At 44.4% G+C, this 22,273-nt stretch overlaps 1 protein-coding gene across 5 annotated transcripts in view; it reads left to right on the forward strand.

Moving 5' to 3' along the window:
• The window catches only part of DAPK2 (death associated protein kinase 2), a 42,126-nt gene that overhangs the window by 13,695 nt on the left and 6,158 nt on the right, over positions 1–22,273 (forward strand). For 4 of the 5 annotated variants that reach the window (XM_032699653.1, XM_032699652.1, XM_032699655.1 and 1 more), the window contains exons 3-10: positions 4,317–4,538; positions 10,154–10,292; positions 11,606–11,735; positions 12,822–12,870; positions 13,538–13,564; positions 17,840–17,992; positions 19,294–19,339; positions 20,244–21,793. In XM_032699653.1, the coding sequence (XP_032555544.1) occupies positions 4,317–4,538; positions 10,154–10,292; positions 11,606–11,735; positions 12,822–12,870; positions 13,538–13,564; positions 17,840–17,992; positions 19,294–19,339; positions 20,244–20,879 (1,402 nt within the window). In that variant the 3' untranslated portion in view covers positions 20,880–21,793. Of the gene's footprint in view, positions 1–4,316; positions 4,539–10,153; positions 10,293–11,605; positions 11,736–12,821; positions 12,871–13,537; positions 13,565–17,839; positions 17,993–19,293; positions 19,340–20,243; positions 21,794–22,273 lie in introns of those variants that run through there. The other variant, XM_032699656.1, reaches the window with a different exon arrangement.

Consider the following 22,273-nt stretch of genomic DNA (forward strand, 5'->3'; position numbering starts at 1 on the left):
TTGTTGTTAGTGAGAAGGAATTACACTTCTTTGCTGAAACTAAATAAAGCAGCCTCTTGAATCTAGAGAAGCCCTGTGTTCAGATTGGCTAAACAGTATTATTGTGATTGTGTCTATTAACTGAAGAATGTACACATGACGGTTTCATAACATATTTTTAGAATTTTTACCGGTCTCTAACTGTAGATTGTGCAAAATTAAAGCAAAGGGTGCTGGAAGCTCCTTTCCTGGAGAAAGGACAACAGAAGGTGACTCTGACTTGGCTTGTGTCATAGACTGTAAAGTAACTGATTGCTGTCAATAAACATAAAGAAAATTGTTTTCAGAGTTCAAGATACAGTGTTGACTCAGAGTTCAGAGAGTATCTGACGCTGGAGAGAGTGTCTTTTTAATTTCTTGCTGTAAGGGTACCAGACACAATTTATCATCCAGTTAGGGAAGGAGTCCAAATGACTCCTACTAGACTTTGCAAAGTCCAGTAAACCTTAAATTAATGCTCTCAGCACAGGCAACCACATATGTGATTGACATCCTTTGTCTTTGTTTGGGATGGGGTTTGTAACAGCAAATAAACCCTTTCAGGCTTGCATTCCCACCACTGAAGGTCTCCCCACACCTGCTGTAGGTAAAAACCAACATCAGAGAAGAGTGATAGGTATTTATGGCACCATTTGAGTAAAAAAAACTGTAGAAAAAGTCTTGGTGTCTTGCTCTGTGCAGTGGGCTGTGATTGTACCCTTCCAACTTTCACAGCAGTCTGCAGGGGAATCTGGGCAGTTAAAGAAAGTGGTTGAGAACAGCTTGTGAATAAAAATATGAATGATTGTAATTGCAATTATAGTGCTATCTAGAGACATGAAATCAGTTTGTAGGTCCAGCTTGTCTGCTCAGCCCATATAACGTTATTTGATTTTTGAGCAGCATTACCTGCATTTTACAGGCTTTGGGAAATGAAGTACAGAAGGACTGAGGGGTTGTTTTCCATCAGGTGTGCAGGAACCTAATTACTGTGAAAGTCAGTGGGAGGCTGGTGCCTAAAATCCCTTGCAAATCTATTCCTAACTAAATTGTCCTGGCTCATGGAGGGAGTTGAGTGTCACTTCTTGAGTGGCAGAATGCCAGAGCACTGTCCTCTGCCAGGTTCAGTTATTTTTCAAAGAACTCGTTGAAAACATATTTCAGAGTAAAGTGTATCTGTCAGCATGTTCAAAAGTATCATCTCTTTTTTGGGAATTTCAAGCTTTAACAACTACCAAAATAACAATAACAATAAAAAAATTCGTCTTTTTTAGAATTCTTTAGCAAATTAAATGAAGATGAATATGATCAGGACATTCCAACCTGGAGCTGCTCTGCTCCTTCTCTGCCATGTAAGGTTCTGCCCCAGAGCATTACCCTCCACAACCTGTTAAAAGTAGGCCTCAAAAAAAGAGCAAGAACTTATCCTGTTATTCTGGATTGTCCAGTTTCTCTCTTTCCACATCCTCTCCTGAATCCTGTGATTAAATGAGCTGACCTTGTGCTCCTCTACAGTTTCTGAAATTAGACTCCAAACCCACCCAGTAACATTGCCTCTGTGTTCTTATTAGTGACAAATTACTGCCTCTGTTTTCTCAGTGACAAATCTCCTAGATGATAGTAGCAATGCAAATTATAGGTTGTCTTCATTTCTGGGATGAATTCCATCATTGATGGTGGACAGATTTGATGTTGTACCTAATTATATTACAAGTGACAGGATGCAGCTGCTGTTGTTCATAGTCTTGAGCTGTTACCACAGTTGAGCACAGCCTGTGCTGAGTGTGTGACAGGCTGTTGTACAGCTGTCTAAAACATTTCTGAAAGGGAACAGACTTAACTACCTGGGGAAAAAAAAAAAAGAAATTAGGAATCATAGTATCATTAAGGTTGGAAAAGATCTCTTAAGATCAATTTCTCCAGGAAAATGCTGGGGGAGACATTCTGAGCTCCAGGTGGACACATCCAGAAGTGTCACCCTCTGGGCTTATCCTGTGTGTGTTGTCAATACAGCTGCTCATGACCCAAGTCATCCTCATTTCAGCCATATACTAAGCCCAGGAATTCTGGCAAGGTCTTTTGCTGAATTTTGGCCATCTGAGCTGTGAAATGTAGTTTCAAGGCTAAGCTCAGGCACAAATGCCCCCTGTGAAATGAACCGAATGGCTTCATTTCTCAGTGCTGTAAACTCAGGTGCCTAGGGGACATACTTCCCTTTCTTCTGCTTTTTTCCTGGGCTAGGTTGGAAGTTTTGGGGAGCTGACACCACTTGATTCTTATGTGCTGAACACTGAGGCACGAGGAGGTGCAGAAACACCGTTGTCTTGGTGCTTGACCTTACAAGCTCTGTGGTCAACAAGAAATCCAAAGTGTGTCTGACTGTGATTGTAAAATCCTCTTTTTTCCTGGCTGTACAGACCTCCACATGAACTATCCATTGGTAATTGCACTCTGTCTTTAATGTCCTGGGCTAGGGAATTGTGCATTTCTGTGGCTTCAACCTCTACTCAGTCACAAACTGGCTCAGTAAAGACTGTCTGCAAAAGCCTGTTTTCCAGAGCTACAGGAAATAGCATGAAAACTGGGATAGGAGCAGGAGTGTGTGTGTTGGCGGGTACACATGCAGGGGAGCAATAGCAGGTCACAGGGGAATAGATATTGTGATAAATAATTGTCCCAGACTATAACTGTGTGAAAGGAGAAGACAGGAATTCCTACGCCGTGCCATTATTATTTTTTGTGAGCTTTTGTGTAAACAAAAATATACAAAATCTGCAGTATCCCTATGCAAAGGTGACCGTGTTTGGTCCCATGATCAGCACTCGTAAAAAAAGTCTTTTCTCCCTGACTTTGCTGACAGAATTTATATCCCCAGAGAGAATTCAAGGAAGCAAACACAGAAATATCAGTGCCGTGTCTCTTTAGGAAGTCTGGACCAAGCAAGATGCACGTCTTGCAAAATATGGTCAGACAAGCAAAAAAACCGTGAAACCCGTATTATACACCAACAGCTCTCAGCACTGCACAGCAAACTCTTCCAGGAGAATGTTTAAGGCAAGTTTGGGGATTTTGTAGAAGGAATTTCTCTAGGGTTTACAGGTAATGAGAAAATCAGGAGAAATGTGAATCAATTAATGCATTCGACAAATGGCCACAGTCTCTATTCCATTTGTGAATGATTTTTCCTAAAGGGATAAGGACCCTTGTCCCATCTGTTCATGCCTCTCTCCTCGGAAGTGTTCAGGACCCATATTAAAATGAAAACCCCAGAGAAGTACTTCAGGCTGGCTGGCTTTTGTTTGAACCCTTTGAAATGAGGGGCTGCCTCTGCCGTGGAGTGTTGGCTCTTGAGAGCAGTTGAGCACCAAGTGACAGCCTTCATTTTTAATTTCTCTGCCTTTGTAGTTTGAGGACAGACTCCAATCAGATGTCTGTGCTGATGAAGCACGAAGTACAGCATGTAATACATCTCTCATTTACCAAGCCAGTGGAGGATACAATAATATTGAAAACAGGAACAGCTCAGTGCTTCTCCTGTGGAGTCGGGGGGGGGGCGTGCACTTCATGAGTTTGCTTGCGATTCTTATCAAGGGATCCTGTCTGGTGAAATCACAGTAGCAAAAGGTTAAGGTTACCTGTAAGATCAGTCTTTTCCTTGCAAGTCTGGACATAATGACCTGAGACCAAACTGCAGGTACATGCCCTTTAACCTTAGTACAGCCCCTGAACTGTTTGGTATAGTGGGAAATTCTTTGTCCTTGAGGTGCACTGAGATACTGCTCTTACTCTAGTTACATTTCCACCTAAATTATCAAGTGAAGTGCAGAAATATTGAATGAACCATTCTTTTATTTGAAAACTGGTTACTGGAGGCCAGTTTCTACATTTCCAGAGGGTTATCAATCCTTTGAGTGCTTCTCTAGAGATTATTCCTAAGGCAGATATTTGAATGCATGCATGTCCTTTCAGAACATCCAGTGGTGCGCTGCAGACTTGAAGATCTTAAACACTGCCTGGTGAAGGAGAGGTGGCTTGAACCTTTTGGGGCAGATCTGATTCTGTTTTTTAGAGGTTGTAACATCTGCCCTCCCTTTTGCCAGATGTTGTTTGGCTTTGCTAAATTTCAGACACAGTGGGAGGCTGCCTTATGCTCCACTGCCTTTAAGTGCAGAGTTCCAACAGTTCCCTCTGTTGGACCAGAACAAGCTCAGCAGTGCTGCTCAGGCCTTGCAGGGTCAAGCTTATTTGGGAAGCTGTGATTATCTGAAAGCCTTTTTGTCACCTTCTTGCCCCTGCAGCGGCCAGTTTGCCATAGTGAAGAAGTGTCAGGAGAGGAGCACGGGTGTGGAATACGCCGCCAAGTTCATCAAGAAGCGGCAGAGCCGGGCGAGCCGGCGCGGGGTGAGCCGGGAGGAGATCCAGAGGGAGGTCACCATCCTGCAGCAGGTCCTGCACCCCAACATCGTCAAACTGCATGACATCTATGAGAACAAGACGGATGTGGTCCTCATCCTGGAGCTGTGAGTAAGGGCACTGCCCTCCAGGGATGGGGGAGGGCAGCAGGAACTGGGAAGCACTGCAGAAGCTGCCGCAACACATCATCATCATCATCATCATCATCATCATCATCATCATCATCATCATCATCATCATCATCATCATCATCATCATCATCATCATCATCATCATGGCCAGGCTTCGCAAACGAAGATTTGGGGAGGGCTCTAGCCACGTTTTTACAAGCACACTGGTGGCTAAAAAGGCCAATAGGAGACAGGCATGTCCGATTGCAAAAGGCACAGCAGAAAGACTCCTTAGGTGGTAAATTCTGCAAGACACGATTCTTTCTGCATTGTCTTTTTTCCTCAAGGGTGATCCTGCTGCGTTCTCAAAGGCATCAGCAGCGTTATAGATGGTGTGTCTCCAGCCCTCCCAATTGGAGGCCAGAGTAGACCAGTTATGATGATCAATATGGCCAAGGCTGAGATGTTGTTTCAGGGAGTCCTTGTATCTCCTCTTCAGGGCTCCTCTCTTGCGGCAGCCGGTGGCAAGTTCACCATAGAGCAGGATCTTAGGGAGGGGGTGGTTGGTCCTTCATCCTGGAGACGTGCCCTGCCCAGCACAGCTGTGTTCTCAGCAACATGGCCTCAATACTTGTGACTGCTGCTTGTTCTAGAACAGATGGATTGGTCACATAATCTGAGCAGTGGATGTTTAGGATTGTGCAGAGGCAGCGTTGATGGAAGTGTTCGAGGAGTCGCAGGTGGTGGCGGTGGATGACCCATGATTCAGATCCATATAAGACAGTAGACAGCACTAGGGCTCTGTAAACGTTGATCTCGGTACTTTCCTTCAAGTGTTTATTTTGCCAAACTCTTTTATGAAGCCGGAACACACGGGCACAGATAATGGAGCTGCTGCATTCCCAGGCCTCACAAGTTTTGGCAGGAGCACTGAGCGAGGTTACTGGTAAACAGTCCCCCCTTTATCCGTGTGCCCTGGGGATACAGGTGCACCTTAACGGCAGCTGAGGTCATTTGACACTGAGCCAGGGAGTGTTGTCAACTTGAAAACAGTTTGCTAACAGAGGGATTACCTCATGTCTGCCTCCTGCTGCCCTGCCATGAACTTTGGAGGAAGTACAAGTGGCCACTGAATGCTCATTTCATTTTCCCTCCTGCTTTCACACGTGGGAGGCCATCAAACCCTTTGCAAAATTTGCAGCCATTCTCACTACTCCCATGTTTTCCTCATTTAGATGAGCTAAGGGAAAAGAGGAGAGGAGGGCAAGGGAAGAGGTTTTTTAATCCCTAGTCTTTGACTGTCAAGGATGAATAGCAGCAGGATGGGAGGGAAACAGAGCTGCTTACTCCTCCCTCATGCTACCACGTGAGGGGGGCAAACCCCTGCCATTTAGTCCTGTGACAAGTGAACCTCCTAACCAAGCAATCTGTGGGCTGCTGTAGCCTCACCCCACCATGCAAAGTGATGCAATTTTTCAGTGTGTGTGAGGCATGGCATACACAGTCACCATGGTTGAAGTGATGTAGACCATCTGTTCCCTGGGGAACCAGCCTTGACCTTGGGCATGGAATCCAGGCGACAAGGCTTTTATCCCTGAGCGAGATGAAGTAACCACTGGCTTTCTAGGGGAGCCAGCATTCAGGCCAGGCAGCATTCCTGGAGATTACTGTGACTGGAGGATGGCATATGAGTAATGATGAGCATCTGTTACCTTTGACTTCTGTGTCTATGGCCAAATGTTGATCTCTGCAGCCACGCTCTGGAAGGCAGGAAAGGAACTTGCTTTTTCTGACTGGCAGCCACTTTGGGCTAAAACAACCTCCTATTTCATCCCCTTCTGCTTTTTCCTGTCCTCACGTGCCCTGACACGTTCTGTGTGTCCTTTTGTCAGGCTCTAACATAGTGCTCAAAGTCTGGGTGCTGCACAGTTCTGACCTGATTAAGGCCTCTGCATTCAGCTGCTGTGTACAAATTGAGGATGATGATAATTGCTAATAAAGGTAATTAAATTGTCTCTGTAAATAGATGATCTCTCTCCCTCTGACACTCTGCTCTGTCTCATACTCCCTGCAGTTTATCAAGGTAAGCTTACAGCACCTGGCCAACCACTCTTATGTTAATCTACAGTGGACTTCAGCCTCAAAAAAATGTCCCCAGTATTGTTGGTTAATTGAAGAAGCTGCTCTGGTGTTTAAAAGAGGCTTTGTCCAAAATGTTGACCCTTTCCCAAACTCCCTGTGCTGGCACAGGCGAGGCTGTCTCCTCCCCACAATGGGGTCACTCCCACAGGTGCTGTTACTCCTGTCCCAGAGCAGGAGGAGCAGTGCCAGGCCCACTGCTGTCAAGTGCAGTATGGCAGGTGCACAGTGTGTCCTTCCTCGTGCACATTGTTCAGGCATTTCCCCCCCACAGCTTTTTGTGACTTTGCTGTTCTGTGTCCCCTGGGCCCTGCCTGGAGCCTGCCTTGCCCAAACAGCAGCAGCCTGAGGCAGGTTTGATGGGCACCCCAGTCTCCTCTACTGGGAAGTGTCAGGGCTGTGTACACAAAGCAGCTCCTGCCAAGAAATGAGACAGTGTTGTTGTTTACTTTTCCTTCCAAGTCCAATAAAAGACAAAGGTATCGTTTTCTCTCTTCCTTGCCGTGGCAATAAGGTGACCTGCTGTAAGGGAAGGAAATTGAACCAGAGGAAGGATATTTTCTGTGACCTTTGAGAAAGGAGCATTTGCAGGTGGTGATGTTCATCCTCCCTAGATGTTCAAAAGTAACTTGTGCAGTTATGAGTGTTGTACTGCAAAGGAATTAGTGCTGAAGTGTTTTTGGGTTGGTTTTTTGGGGGGATTCCATAATGGCTGGCTTTTGGGATTGCTAAATCTCTTCTGCTTGAGGGTTTCTCTGAGTTCAGGTGCGTAACATGGATAAGAATGATCCTGCACTAAACTGCTTACCACTCTCTAGGTACAATTTACTCAAACCTGGTTTTAAAGCCTGAGTCTTTTGTTAGTGAGAAATCATCACATCTCTTCTACTGAATTTTCCCTTGGATTACTCTTTCAGGGTCTCTGCAGCTTAGGCTAATGTGTTAGGCTATACTACAAGAGACTGGAGAGTGTCACGTATGCCAGTCTCTGACCTTCAGAAAATGAGATGTTCATGTGGTTTTGGTAGGAGGGAGTCTTTTGCTGATAAAGTAACAAAGGGATTTCAAACTCCCTGGATCTTTTTGTGTTGCTTCCTGTTTTATTTTTGATGTTTTGTTCTGTACCTTGGAAAGCCCCTTCTCCAGCCTGATTCATGGTTAGTGTGAACTAGAGGGAAGTGGGAAAATACATCAAGGAGCTCCCAAGTAAATCCCCTGTGACCTTCATTCTTGCAGGCTGCACATTTTCTTCAGGATGCCTTGGGCTTAGCTGGTTGCCCAGGATGTTGGCGAGGTTGCCATTGGTGTGCCCTGAGCAACCAACCCAGCTGGTTTAAGTGACCACTCTCGGGGGCAGCAAGAGAGAAAGAGAATTAAGGGACCTCCAGTCTGGGCAGCTGAACCATTTTTCTGACATTCCTTTGTGTAGCAAAGGAGATTCCTCAAAAGGAAGCTCCCAGTCTCCTCCAAGAGGAAAGTATCCTCTGACAATCCTTAGCACAGTGCTCTGTGCCAGGGCAAGGTGAGCAGGGGGACTTTTCCAAGTGGCTCAGCTTCTGTACTCTCCTGAAGTGGTGCCTGCTTTTGCTTGTCCTGCAGGACTGGAGCCTGGGCTGTGTGGGCTCTTGGTCTGGGCTCAGAGAGGGCTTCTTAATTCTTAGGCCTGGTTTGAGTCTACCATAAGAAACAATCAGCAAGGAGATTTCACAGAATAAAAGAGGAAGAGAGAGCAGTGTGCCTACATGGTTAAATTCCAGCCAAGTACAAGAGCTGTCCCAGCCCAGGTGGCTGCCTGATGGCCGGATGCAGTGTCTGCCAGGGGGGATTGCTTAAGTGCACTTGGAATAGAAATAGTTGAGAAAATGAGCCTCCCCTGCTCACTGACCACAGATTTCACCGAGACACCACCAGGGTTTTCTTACAGATTTCCTTACTGCTTTGTCACAGTGGGCTGTAATAATTTTTAAACTAATGAACCAAGACCCCTAAACCTACTACAATATGGAAAGGAGGCAGTGTTCCCTTCCTCCTGATATGCACAGAGCACAACAAAACCTGTCCAACCAGGCTGAAATTAGTGCTGAGACCCTTGGGGTGTGTCACCTAAAAAAGAAAATCAGAGATCCAATAAGAGTCTCTCAGGCCGAGTAACTGAGGTGAATAGAAAGGAGAAGAAGGTGGCAGTCAAAGACAGAAGTTGCAACATATTCCTGGGTTGTATAAGCTTATTTTGGTTTGCCAGACAATTTGCCAGAGTTGTAACAATTAAAGCATTAAGTGACTCTGCCCAGGTGAAGTGAAGTCACTGCCAGCTGAGGTGTCCTGCCTCGCGTTGCTTACAGAAGTTTCTGCTATGTGAGAGCTGTGAAAAAATACCCAGTAATCAATGCCCAGGTCACCAGGCTCTGCCTCTGGAACAACAAAGTGTGTGTCACCCACAGCAAGAGCAGAAGTGAAGGCACCAGCACGATGTCGCTGTGGCTCTTGACATGTTGTCCTTGTTTGCAGGTGACTTGTCCTTGCAGGATTTGTAGCTGGTCTTGTGCTTGCACTCCGAGTGTGAGCAAAGGCAGGTGGTCACCCTGTACCCAAGAGCAACAACTGCTTTGTGGGTAAATTTAAATGAGAATAAACCAATAATATTAATGACAGCATGAACCGGAAACAATAAATGTAAGCATAATTATGAATAGCAGCTGCAAACAATCCCTAATTCGATATTTAGAGTATCTTGTTTCATAATGTGTAGAAAAATAGCACTGGAACTCTCAGTACAAGGCACAGAAATGAAAATAAAAGTCTTGGGTACTAAATAAGGAGAAAATGTATTCCAATTTTGATGTGAAAACTCATAGTAACGAAGAGCACTTCCTTGATTTGGGAAAACAATTTTAGGTACCTTCCAACCTGCTGCAATCTGCTTTCTTCTTAAAAATTCAGCACCAAATAAATGCTTTCCTGTCAGTTATGTCAGGCAAGATTCTGTGTGAGAACAGGAGAATAGCTGTTCTGCAAAGAAAAGGGATTCTGCTGGTAGGTCTTGCTGCCTCCTGGTTCTGATGGCCACTGTTAAGAAGTGATTCTTTAGCAGTTGTTGATTCTTACAGCCTGTTCATCTAAAATGAAAATGTTGAAAAATAGCAGTTGAAGTGGTTAAGTCGACCTATTGAAATAGGAACATGTCTGTGGATTCATCAAATAATGTAACTTTTTTGGGTCCTGTATAATCCTTGATGAATCAAACCTTACAGCTTCAATGGAAAAGCTGGTCCTTAATTTCCAGGGGAGAGAGCTGGAGCCAGAAGGAAGTTTTGGCCCACCTGGGACCAGAACACAAACCCCATGGTTGTCTACAAGAGTGGCCTTTTTCTAACTGCCTTGAGGTTCTTTGCTACTTTAGTTTTCTGTGCTTACATTTATTTTATGTGTTACAATGCAGTAGATAACAGGTTGTTTTCTGGTGTGTTTTGCAGGGTTTCTGGAGGAGAACTTTTTGACTTCCTGGCACAGAAGGAGTCTTTGAGTGAAGAGGAAGCAACCAGGTTCATCAAGCAGATTTTGGATGGTGTGAATTACCTTCACTCTAAGAAAATTGCTCATTTTGATTTAAAGGTAAAGATGCTGTTTTAGACTTTAGCTGATCTCTAGTTGCTAGTTTTGGTATTTAGTACCAGTAAGGTCAGGTGGTCACTGAAGATGTTGCAAGACATGCAAGATAGAAATCAGAAAGCATAAGTAAAGAATCATTTCACGGGTAGTGAATATTAAATGACCTAAAATGTATTCACATAATAACTCTCCTGGGGTTTAAAGGACTGGATTTGGAGCTTTGTAGTGTTAAATAAGACATGTATTTTCAAGCAGTGATCTGATTAGACAGAGGATGATTCATCATTATCTCCTCACTTGACAGGGCTCCATCAGCTGCAGTGGAGCCACAGTGCCTTATACCACCTAAGGAATCAACCAGTCCCAGAGGTGTGACTGACTTTTTGCCATTTCAATCTGTTCTGGCTGCTTTAAGAACTTTACATCCTGTATCTGTGGTGAACACATGTGCCCTAGATCCATGGAAGAAAAACTGACTTGTTAGCCTGAGGCTAAAACATTCTTGGTCTAAGATTATGATAATAAATTATTCATATGTTCTCTTTCCCAGTGTGGCTCTGACTGAGAATATGTGTTAGCAGGAGCAGTTTCCATGTTGGGATCTGCTGTGGAAAGGCCAGTAGGGAATCAAACTCTCTCACTCTTGCTCTTGAGCTTATGGTTAAGTTCTGACAAATTAATGCATTAAAGCTCTTCATGGGAGATAAATTGAACCCAGAGTTTACTCTGAAACCTGTGAATTGGGGCCATGGAGGGGAGCAGATAAGACTGAGAAACTTAGTTCAAGAAAGAAGTGTATGACATTTCCCTTAAATCTGGTAAAAGAGGAAAGTCTGTGGTTGAACATGATACTTTTAATTTCACAGTTCCAGCTCCAGATTTTCCTGCAATGCTGTGAGGAATGCCACATGTTCTTTTAATAGCTTGCTATCATATGGTCTAAGACCTCTGATCCCAACTCTACCCATTTTCAGCTGGTAAATCCCAGATCTTTCTGGCCTTGTTGCAGCTGTGAATTGTCTCATAGAGAAGATCATTTTCTCCTTCCCTAAATAGGTTCAGATGTGACTAGAATCCCTCAAGAAGCATTTAATAAAGCTTCTCCCAGTGGCTTGCAGTACAGTATAGAGTCAACTGGGCAGATGTTATGAAATATAAAAACCCTTCATCAAAACCATTGTAAATGGTTAGGCACAGGTATGTGTTTCTTGTTCTACAGTGTTGTGTTTGCAAAGGGAAAAAAAAGGCACTTGAAAACTCTGTTACTTTCCAAGATGTTAATATTTTAATAACATAGATCTATCTTTTATTTTTAGCCTGAAAACATTATGCTTCTAGACAAGAATATCCCTATTCCACACATCAAACTCATTGACTTTGGCCTGGCTCACAAAATCGAAGATGGAGTTGAATTTAAAAACATTTTTGGAACTCCAGAATTTGTAGGTGAGTGACATGTTCCTTTGTCTTGTATTACAGGTTCCATGAGGAAGTTGAGACATCTCATTTCTATCAAGGTGACTTAAATCTAGAGGTTTGCTTTATTTTTCTGGGATAGGTGAGAGATGCTTTCTATAAACTGGATGTGCTACTCCTGTGAGAGTAAACTGCTGCCAAATAAATGCTTAGTGATGTAAATTCAGGATTGAGACTGTGAAACTCTGCAAATACAAATTATAATTTCTTCCCTTGTTGCCTGGAGTAAGTAGATCTCCCTGTGTTGTGGTGTGTGAGTACACAGTGACATGGGTACCTCTGTCATTGCTTTCTAGATTAAAATGCCTCACACCGTTCACCTGTTGAGCACAAACCCCTCAACTCCCTCACCACCTGATTCTCTTCTTGTTCCTCACTGATCACAGTTATCATCTGTCTCACTTGGATTTTGGGTTAATCCTACTTCTTTCTCCTAGTTTCAGTTAGAGGCTTTGGGGTTGGTTTGGGGAGTGAGGAGAGAATTGTAATTAATGTTCCAGTTAAACACAACTGTTACAGATCCCTTTTGTCATCTTATTTACCCCTTGCTCTTTTCTCCTGCTTGCAATCTTGTGTGGGGATGTTTTCCAATGAGGAAATGTTTCCTATAAAACAGAGTTTGACATGGATAGCAATGTAGTCTGGCAAGTCATTTCAAACTCTTGCTCAAGAGCTCTTTCTGACTGGCCTTTATAAACTTCCTATAATGGCACCAGTTAAACACAAAACAAAAGCTCCAATTCTCGGGGGCAATAATGTTCTTGGGAGGTGAAATAATTTGTTATTTTTTGTAATTTGCACTGTAAATAGTGTATAATATCTGCTTTACCCTTACTGTTGAGTTGCACTAAGCTTTAAGTTACCCTACATAATCTCTTCTGGACAGCTGTGAACTTAAACTCCTGTTTGGGGTATAAAATTACAAACAATGCATCCTATAACTAACTTTTCTCTCTCTCCCCCCGTTTCTCCCTCTTGATAATTCTTGTCCTGCTACTCCAGCCTGGTAAAAACACGTTATTTCATTGCTGATGTTTAATTAAATGTTTCTTACAGCTCCAGAAATCGTAAACTATGAACCACTTGGATTAGCTGCAGACATGTGGTAAGTTTTTTAGAATGTTAGTACTTTTTTTTCCAGGTTGCTTTACAGTTACTTTTTCCTATTTGGCTCTGAGTAGAATCCATTGCGCTGCCACAAAGTAAAACAAAAAACTTAAATACAGCTAATTACTCTATGTTCTGTCATGTCATTTTTATACATCCTTTTAAATTAAAAGATAAGCATTTAATTTCTGTGAAATTACAATGAAAAGCTCGAGTGCTGGCAGTTACAGAGTTAAGTGCTTGCCACTGTCCACTGCAGAGGAGCACTCTTAGAAGAAAACAGTGCAAGCAGTGACTGCTTTTGATAGCTTTATTTCTAAGAGTACTTTGTGCAGAGGAGACCTGTGCACTGATCTCATCTGCTGAGAAGGCAGGCAAACGAGGTCACCCCAAATAAAACATCCTTTGCCTTTCTGATGTGTGCTGTAGTACCCACTAGAGCAGAAATACATGGAGACTCCAGATACCCACATTACTCACTCTTACATGTAAAATTAATTCTTTCCCTGGAACACTGTTCTGTAAAAGAGATGTCAGCAGTTACCTAAGGCCACAGTGGCTCTCCTGCCTGTATTGCAGCTGCTAATTCACTTTTTCATATTCTGTACATTAGGAAGAACACAGGTCATGTATAACCCTTGCCATTGATCTCCTTTGTTTTTTAGGAGCATAGGAGTCATCACCTACATCCTGTGAGTACAACAGCTTCGCCCCAGTACAAGTGTTCCTGCAGCTCTCTTGCATTAGTACAGGACAGCTCTGCCTGCACACAGAGGACAGACCTGCACACAGGGGGTGGGCAGTGCTTTGTCTCACAGTGTTGCCCTGCAGCCTTTTCAAGCTGAAAATAAGGGCTAAAATTAGGGGGGCACTCTGAGCAAACTGAGAGCAAATGGCCCCTGACACCACTGGGCACTTCTGCTTCCCTTGGGACCTCATCAGCTCCAAATGGCAGAGGATGGAAAAGCCAAGCATATCCATTGCTGGTGGAATGACTGAGCTACCAGCACGTGGAGAGCATAGAAAGGGTAACAGCACCCCTTCCAAGGTGTGTCATTTTGGGTGGAAACAGGGAGGTTTCAGTTTGCTTGTAAAGGCAGCAGAAGTCTAGATTATTATGCATAAATATGGTCACCCATGTTCAATTTAAGCTGGAAAAGGAGCAGAAAAGTTGACCCTGGGAACTGAGAATTCAACTTACAGGGCAAAAAAAAGGGTTTGTTGAAGCTGGTAAAGCAAAGGCTGTTTGGGGATAGCATTATAGTCAATAAGCACAGGGGGAAAAGTAGATCACAGAGTGCTTTTTAGGCACAGATACTCTTTAGAAGAAAAGTGTGTCAACTGGTGATGAATAAATAAAAGGAGGAAATTCTGACAAGCTCAGGCTCTCAGAGAAATAAGTTTCTGTGGGCATCTGGGGACAAGCAGGGAAGAGTTTTAAGATGGAACTTAACAATTTGGGGAGCTGCTTGTGTGACAATGGGTGTGACCGAGGGACAGCACTCCTTGCTTTTCCTCTGGTTTGATATGGGAATTGCAGAAGTGGGCAGTGGTCCTTGGACTAACTGCTCCCACTAAAATCAAGCTCCTGTGACTCCTGGGGAGGAGCACACGGTGGATATTCTATGCTGGGAAATGTTTCACCCTGGGCTCAGCTGTTCCCTGTGATACTCAGAGGACTAACCTGCTGCCAAGCTCAAAAAAGGGGGACTCTGGCATTGGGTGGATTTGCACTGCACAGCTCAAGGCTCAGGACAAGTTTGGAGGCCTGAAGGGGAGGGATTGTCTTTTCAGTGTGGAAAATAAATGTAGTGGAATTAAATCCACTCTTCAGCTATACCAAAGGCTTAGACCTTGAAAGCTGTAAGAGGTATGGGCTGAGAAACCTCATTCAGTGCAACAAATTCCCTCTGTCCTGCAGTGCACAAAAAGGGAGGGATGCTGGCTGAGCCCAAGCTCAGGGAAAGGGGTTTGAAATGTTGTCCGGATCCTTGTTTTTTATGAGCATTCTGGTCTCCAGTGACACAGCTGTACTTGCCAGGGCATTAAACTGTGTAAATTCTATTTATGGGTGTCAGTATATGATGAGAGGAGAACTTAGGAGTTGAGGATAAGCAGGTGGGAATGCTTGGCATGCCATGAATGATGCACAGAGCCAGCTGCTCTGGGGGTCCTTCAGTGGCATTGAGGGCTCTGTGCTGGGGCAGAGTTACAGGGGGAGTTTCTGTGCTGCACTCAGGGGAGGAGATGTTTTACCTGCTTGACTGGTTGTCATGGCCGTGGGGATTAAGGTAGAAAAATGTCTCCTTACAAATGATCAGCAATAAAGAACATGCTTTGTATCATGGGAGGGGGCAGCTTGCACCATAAGCTGTGGACTAGGAATTTGCTTGCTTTTAACTATGTGACTGAACCTGGGGGTTCTGATTGACAGGAAGCTGAACATGAGCCCAGGTGTGCCCAGGTGGCCAAGAAGGCCAATGGATCGTGGCCTGGCTCAGGAACAGTGTGGCAGCAGGAGCAGGGAAGGGGTTCTGCCTCTGTGCTGAGCACTGGTGAGGCCTCACCTCAAGTGCTGTGCCCAGCTCTGGGCCCTCAGCTCAGGAAGGACATGGAGGGGCTGGAGCAGGGGCAGAGAAGGGAACAGAGCTGGGGAAGGGACTGGAGCACAGGTGCTGTGAGGAGAGGCTGAGGGAGCTGGGGAAGCTCAGCCTGGAGAAGAGGAGGCTCAGGGGAGACCTCCTCACTCTCTGCAACTCCCTGACAGGAGGGGGGAGCCAGGTGGGGTCGGGCTCTGCTGCCAGGGAACCAGCAGTAGGACAAGAGGGCACAGCCTTGAGCTCTGCCAGAGGATGTTTAGGTTGGACATGAGGAACAAGTTTTTTACCAAGAGAGTGATTGTGCATTGGAATGGGCTGCCAAGGAGGTGGGGTCACCGTCCCTGAAGATGTTTAAGAAGAGCCTGGATGTGGCATCAGTGCCATGGTCCAGTTGACAAGGTGGTGTTGGGTCAAAGGTTGGACTCAATGATCTCAGAGGTCTTTTCCAACCTGATTGATTCTGTGATTCTGTAACTACTATTGCTTCTTAATTTGAAAGCCTTTTGTTCTGAATTGTTCTGAAAAAGCAGGGTGTGTTTCTGATCCTGCTGTAGCAAACGTGGCAGCAATCAAATGGGTGCCATCATCAGGTGTAGAGACCAAAATGCAGACAAGCCCTCAGTTCAGTGACCAGTGGAGTGATTCACTGGGCTTTAGTGCTGAGGTCTGTCTGCTGTTACATGTTTACAGGCTTTGAGTCAGGATATGACAAAAGTCATTTGCATTAGATATTAGAATTTGGGAATGCTCTGATTTTACAGACCTCCAAAACTGGGTCCCAAAGAGCAAAAAAAATCAGAATAGAGAGAGCACTGCTGGCTTAGCCTTCCAGCAAGAGGCCAGAAGGTGGAATTACAGCTAATTCACAGCACAGTTTGGGGAGAGGGCAAAGAAACCAAGGCTCTAGACCAGCTTTCCAAGCTTTAGTTTTGGAACAATGCCCATGGTCTGTGGTGAGGTGCCTGCTTGTAGCCTTCTTTGTGGGCAGCAGAAGTGGAACAAAAACCTAAGAGGGAGTATGTAAAACCTTAATGAAGAAATGAGAGTGACTGTGGTTCATGGCAGGAAAGTCACTTCATCAGAGACAGCTGGAGCACCTCACTCGTGCTGCCTTGCTGTGGCAGATGCTTTGGTGTCATTGTGCAATTGTAGAGAGAGAGAAAGCAGGTTATGCACTCAAATGTTTTATTCTCTGGGTAAAACCACATGTGGTAGCTGGGGTTTGGCCTAAAAGGCCAGGTGGTGCCATCCAACTTTCTGCTTGCCCCCCAAAATTCCCAGCCAACATGGTAGTGGCAATGCAGAGTAAAAGGTCTATTGAGCAGGATCATGTAAACAAGTGGTTTAGTACTCAAAAGTTCAATTTAGAGTTTGCTGCAGTCCTCTTTTGAGCCTGCTGCATCCTGAAACTGTGCTGTCAAAGCTGGACATAATAGATAAGCACAATAATAGCCCAGAAGATGATAAAAAAGGGATGAGATCAAATTCCTTGGTATAAATAGCATTTCCTGTAAACCAGAGTTTTGCAAGTCATCATCCCTGTGTATTGGGGAGGGAGGAACCTGGAGGAAAGGCAGGGCAGGAGGAGTCTGCAGTGTCTCTGCTCTGACACTCAACTTTCATGGAGCAATGGTAAATAGAGTCATCAAAGATGAAGATCAACCCTGTCAGCTCATGGATAGTCCAAGCAGGAGGAAAGCTTTCTTTCCAGTAAGGACTGCTAAATGGCATTTTATTATGATGGTGTCTCCATTATATCCTTGCAGCTGGAGCAGGGTGCCGACAGAATGATGTTGTTCAGAAACTGTTGGATTTCATTGCAGCCAAAGTCCATTTGTCTGTGGATTCCTTTCACTGAGCAGCATGGCCCTAGCTCTGCAGTGGAGCTGGGCCTAGGCAAGGCTTCTGATCACACATTGTGTTTTGGAGCCAGCTGAGAGAGGTCTCTTGGCTGAACCTGGTGTGCAGGGAACCTGTGGGCAGGACAAGTAGGGGCAGAGCTTTTCCTACCTGAAGAAAATCTACAGAAACACTACTTTATCTGAAGGTGATAGAAGCTTCAGTCTCAGAGATAGAGACTGTCCTCAACTGAAGGCTCTTCTAGTTTTGTTAGCAATGACTTAAATGAGGCACTTAGGAGAGGGAAATGTGTGCATTCCTGTCTGTGTGCACCCATTAGTGCTGCACTAGAGATTTCCAGGATGAGTCTGGCTCATAACCATAGATGTGGTGGGCCAAAGCTGGCCCTGTTGTTTCCCACACCAGAGCCACAAATGTCCTAAGAGTTTATTACACAGTCACTGTCACTTCACCAGGGGTCTTGCGCTGTTTATTTTTCCAACTGATTCTTCCTTGTGGCTTATCCAGGCTTAGTGGTGCATCACCTTTCCTTGGAGAAACTAAACAAGAAACGCTTGCCAACATCACAGCTGTGAATTACGATTTTGATGAAGAGTTTTTCAGCAATACCAGTGACCTGGCCAAAGATTTTATTCAGAAACTTCTGGTGAAAGATACACGGTAAGGAAAAACTCCAGAAAGATCCGTTTGTCTCTCAAGATAAACCTGGTAAAACATAGCCTGATGAGGTATGTGCAAAGCTTTCCTTGCAGTTGCATTGCCATTCCAGAGCAAGGCAGGGGGTGTTAATCACTACCCCAGAAGCTCTAAGGAACCAAATCTCCTCAGTTAAATTTCATGTTCAGGACTGAATTCTCACCTGAGACAAGCTGGTACAACAGGGTGTGGCTGAAGGGCTGAAAATGGTGTGCAGAACCTCGGGTTCAGGGTAACTCCCACTCCACTGTTTCAGTCTACTATGAACTGCTTACAAGGAGGTGATACCATCCCAGAATATGCCCCCAGTGGTGCCATGCCAGAAAAATCTTTACATGTGCTGATATGGAATTGCTCTAAGTCTCTCTGCAGTCACCCAGAGTTTGTGTGACAGCTCTGCAGATCTTTATTCCCGGTTCATAGGAACCACAGACTTCCTGCTTTTAATAAAGCTCATGCAGGAGTAGCATCTCCTTCCCTGTAACTTTGTCCTGGAGGGAAGTCAGACCATTGTGGTTCTTTCTAGTGGCTTCAGTGGGGGAGGAAATAGGTATGAGAGGGCTGTTCAGTCAAGATTTCTGCAAATCATCAGGCCTCAGAGTGGGGAGAGCTAGCTGGGGTTTGAGAGGTTTGCACAGGTCCTGCAGCCTCTTTTTAATAAAGAAAGAAGTCAGTGATGATACTTGTCCCACATCCCTGTGCAACACTGTGTTTCTCTCTTTGATTCTCAGTGCTCTTAATGTGCTGTTCTCCAAACTGCCACAATGCAGGAGGAAGTTAGAATTGATCAAGTTTGATTAGGTTTAAGTATTGCTCTCAGAAATGTTGCTTTCAGGAAACAGCAGCTCCTGCAGTGCTGTAATCTCCTGTTCCAAAGGACAGCTTTGATGCAATTACTGTTGTATCAAAGACACACTTGTATCAAAGGTGTACAGCAAGAACTTATTCTAAGCATGTCAGATGAACAAAACAGATATTGTGTTACTTTGTATGGAAGGATGCACAAAAATACAGGTAGGTTTTGATGAAGTAAGAATTAAAATCGTGTGGAGTGAGGCCAGTTACCCACTGAAGTTCAGAACAGTAACTAAACTACACAGAAGCAGCAGGCTCAGGGAGTAACATACCCTGACATTTGAGAGTTGGTCCTGGCATTATCCTGATAAATGCTTCATAGGAAGCCTGGGAGAAGGGTGGGTCAATGGACTCGTGTACCAGGAATTTCTCATTCAAGTCTGTGGGGCTTTTGTGTTGATGTTTTTTAGGAAGAGGCTTACGATTCAGGAAGCTCTGTCTCATCCCTGGATAACGGTAAGACTGCATAAACAAACAGATCCTGGGTTTTGCTATGAGCAAAACAGGGATCATATTCTCAGTCTTAGTGGTGTGTTACATGGAAAACTGCCCCGAGTGCTTAGTGATCCTGGGTGTCTCAAAGAGATCTACTGGGAACAAATTGGCTGGGTCTGACTAAATCCCTGGATTTCTGCAAATGACTTCTTTTATCAGCATAACTTTCAAAAAGAGGGTGACCAAGCTCTGATCTTTACTGCACATTACAGCCTCCCAAATTGGACTGGGCTTTGCATTTTTCCATCCTTCTTCTCTGTTTGCATGGACACGTGTGTTGGGTTCAGTGCTTTCTTGAATTGAGAGTTGACTGCTAGTCAGTGTGGGAAATGGATTTCTCTCAAGAGATAACTGCTGTGTACCACGTGTGCTGATTTGCTTACATTTTGTGTGTCCATACGTATTTTTCATCATAAACATTGCCTGCTTGTGTGGATAAGTCTCTTATTGAAAATACATTTAGCTAATCTCAGCATGACTAATGAGGATTTTTGAAGTTCAGTTTTCGCTTTGCGTTGCACAAAACGTTAATTGGAGTTTTTCAGGGTTGTTGTTTTTCCTCTCACAAGTATCCACAGCTTGAGACTATTAACTGCTAAAAATTAACATGAAAATAAGTTGCAGCTGCATTATTTGCTCTTATCACACTGGAATGAATGCACATCACTTGTCACATTTGTTTTTGGGCTCGTGTGTTTGGTGTCTTTTTTCTTTTACTCATATGCATGAAGGCAAGCCTGTGTGAGCAAAGGATCTCCCAGCATTGTGGAAGTCCAGGCTGCATCCTCTGTGTGCTGATTTTGAGTTCCTGCCCTGTCTTGTGAACGCTCAGTAACACTGGTTCCTCTGTCTGGTGACTCGCCAGCTGAAAGAAGAAACCAAAGTGCAGGAGCCCAAGAAGGTTGGGAGCACCCAGCTGAAGACGAAGCGGCTGAGGGAGTACACCATCAAGTGCCACTCGAGCATGCCCCCCAACAACACCTACATCAACTTCGAGCGCTTCGCCCGCGTCGTCGAGGACATTTCCCGCACGGAGCGCGGCTGCGGCACCTTGGCTGCGTCCCGGGACTCCCTGCAGGAGGACGTCGACGCTCTGCTGTCCATCTATAACGAGAAGGAAGCTTGGTACAAAGAGGAGAACGAGAGCGTGCGGCACAAGCTGTCCCAGCTGAAGTACGAGTGCCGGAAGATCGAGTCCCTGAGGAGGCATTTGCAGGAGGACATCAAGGCCGTGGACACCAGTCTGGCAGGCGTAGCTGGGAAATACACTGGTCTGCAGGGCCAGTATGAATCCCTCAGGCAGGAGCTTTCTGAGGAACTCAAGTGGATACAGGATTTAATGAGCACTTTTCAACTGGAAAATGAAGTCTGTGCAAACAGAAACTTCGACTCTGTTTTCAGCAAAGATGTTAACGAATCCCTGATGGAGCTGCTGAACAGATCTCGCTGCGAAGAATTCCTTGCAGGGTTGAACCTTGGTGTAGCAGAATCCCATCAGTGATGCTGAGATCAGGCTAGAGGCAGGGTTTGCTGCCTCTTTCCAGTGCATCAGTTTAAAAAGGTCCCAATGTACAGATTCTCCCCAAAAACATCACCTAGAATTAAAGTAGAAGTTCTGAGGTATTGCACAAGGTGCTGACCAAAGCCATAATCTCCTAGTGTTGAAGGGTTTTTTTTCTGTGTGGTTTTTTTTTTTTTAGAGTGTCTGAACTTGCAGGAACAAGGTTCTCACAGTGGTATGGACATATCTAAACCTACAGCCTTTTGTATTGCCTATATCATAGTGCATTGTGTATTCCAGTTCCTGAAGGTACTAAGTTATCAACTTGGAATAAAGAATAAGTCAGCCTGTACTTACTAGAAACTGGGTGCCTGGAAACTAATGCAAATCTCATTATAGTACCTTTGGTTGGCTGAAGGAAACAGTGCAGGCAGTCCTACAGACCACATGAGAGAAATATTTGCAAAGGTTAACTCTGTCCTGTAAAACAAAGTAAACGGTGTAGTAATTTAACATTTAGCCAGTACTGTGGAAATTCTCTGTGAAATTGCTGCCAGTGAAGAAAAGGATTATTTTAAAGCCAGTTGTGCAGGGTGAAGTCTTTGACCATCAGAGGTGTTACCTGAATTTTAAACTAAAGGATTTAGTTTATATATCTCTCCTATACCAAAGAAATCCTATTCCAAAGACACCACTGGGAACTTGTAATGATCAAATAACTGCAGTTTTAGAGTGCAAATGTTAATATGTGACTGAGAAGTGATATCATAGTCCTCTAGTTTGTTTTCTACAGTGAAGAAGATGACAAACTACAACTAACTTAATCTGTGGTGTGGGATTTGAGACTAGTGCTCTTGCTGTAAAGATTTTTTTTTTCCTTAAGTTTCAGAAAGTAAAAGAAAAGTTGACCCAAACTTGAATCCTGCCCTGCTGTCTTGTGTTCAAAGAACCCATTTGGTCATACTGTATCAACCTGTACAGGTGTTCCCATCTCATTTTTGAACGCAGTAAATAGTTATTTATGCAGGGTGCCATTGTTCTCTGCAGGTTAGTCAGAGACTGAAGATGTCAGGCTGCTGTGTGCTGTGGGCATTTGCTGCAAGGTGACTTTGTGCAGCTGCAAGAATCAGTGAGATAGTAGCTGATGTCCATCTAGAGTGGATCTTATATATATAAAGTATCTTTCACTGCCCCTCCTCCCTTCTCCTTTTGCAGAGGAGTTAATGACCTAAATAAATGGAATTGTTGTTGTTCCTAACATGATTAAGAAGAATGTTTCTTACTTTGTGAGGACATGGCAGCAGGGGGGCCACTGTACTCTGCAGAAATTGGAGGAGAGAATGCTTTTATCTTTTTATCTCAAAGATGTGCAGAGGCTGGTGGGAATTCAGGGT

This window comes from Chiroxiphia lanceolata, chromosome 12, assembly GCF_009829145.1.
Source record: "Chiroxiphia lanceolata isolate bChiLan1 chromosome 12, bChiLan1.pri, whole genome shotgun sequence".
Classification (NCBI taxonomy): Eukaryota; Metazoa; Chordata; class Aves; order Passeriformes; family Pipridae; genus Chiroxiphia; species Chiroxiphia lanceolata.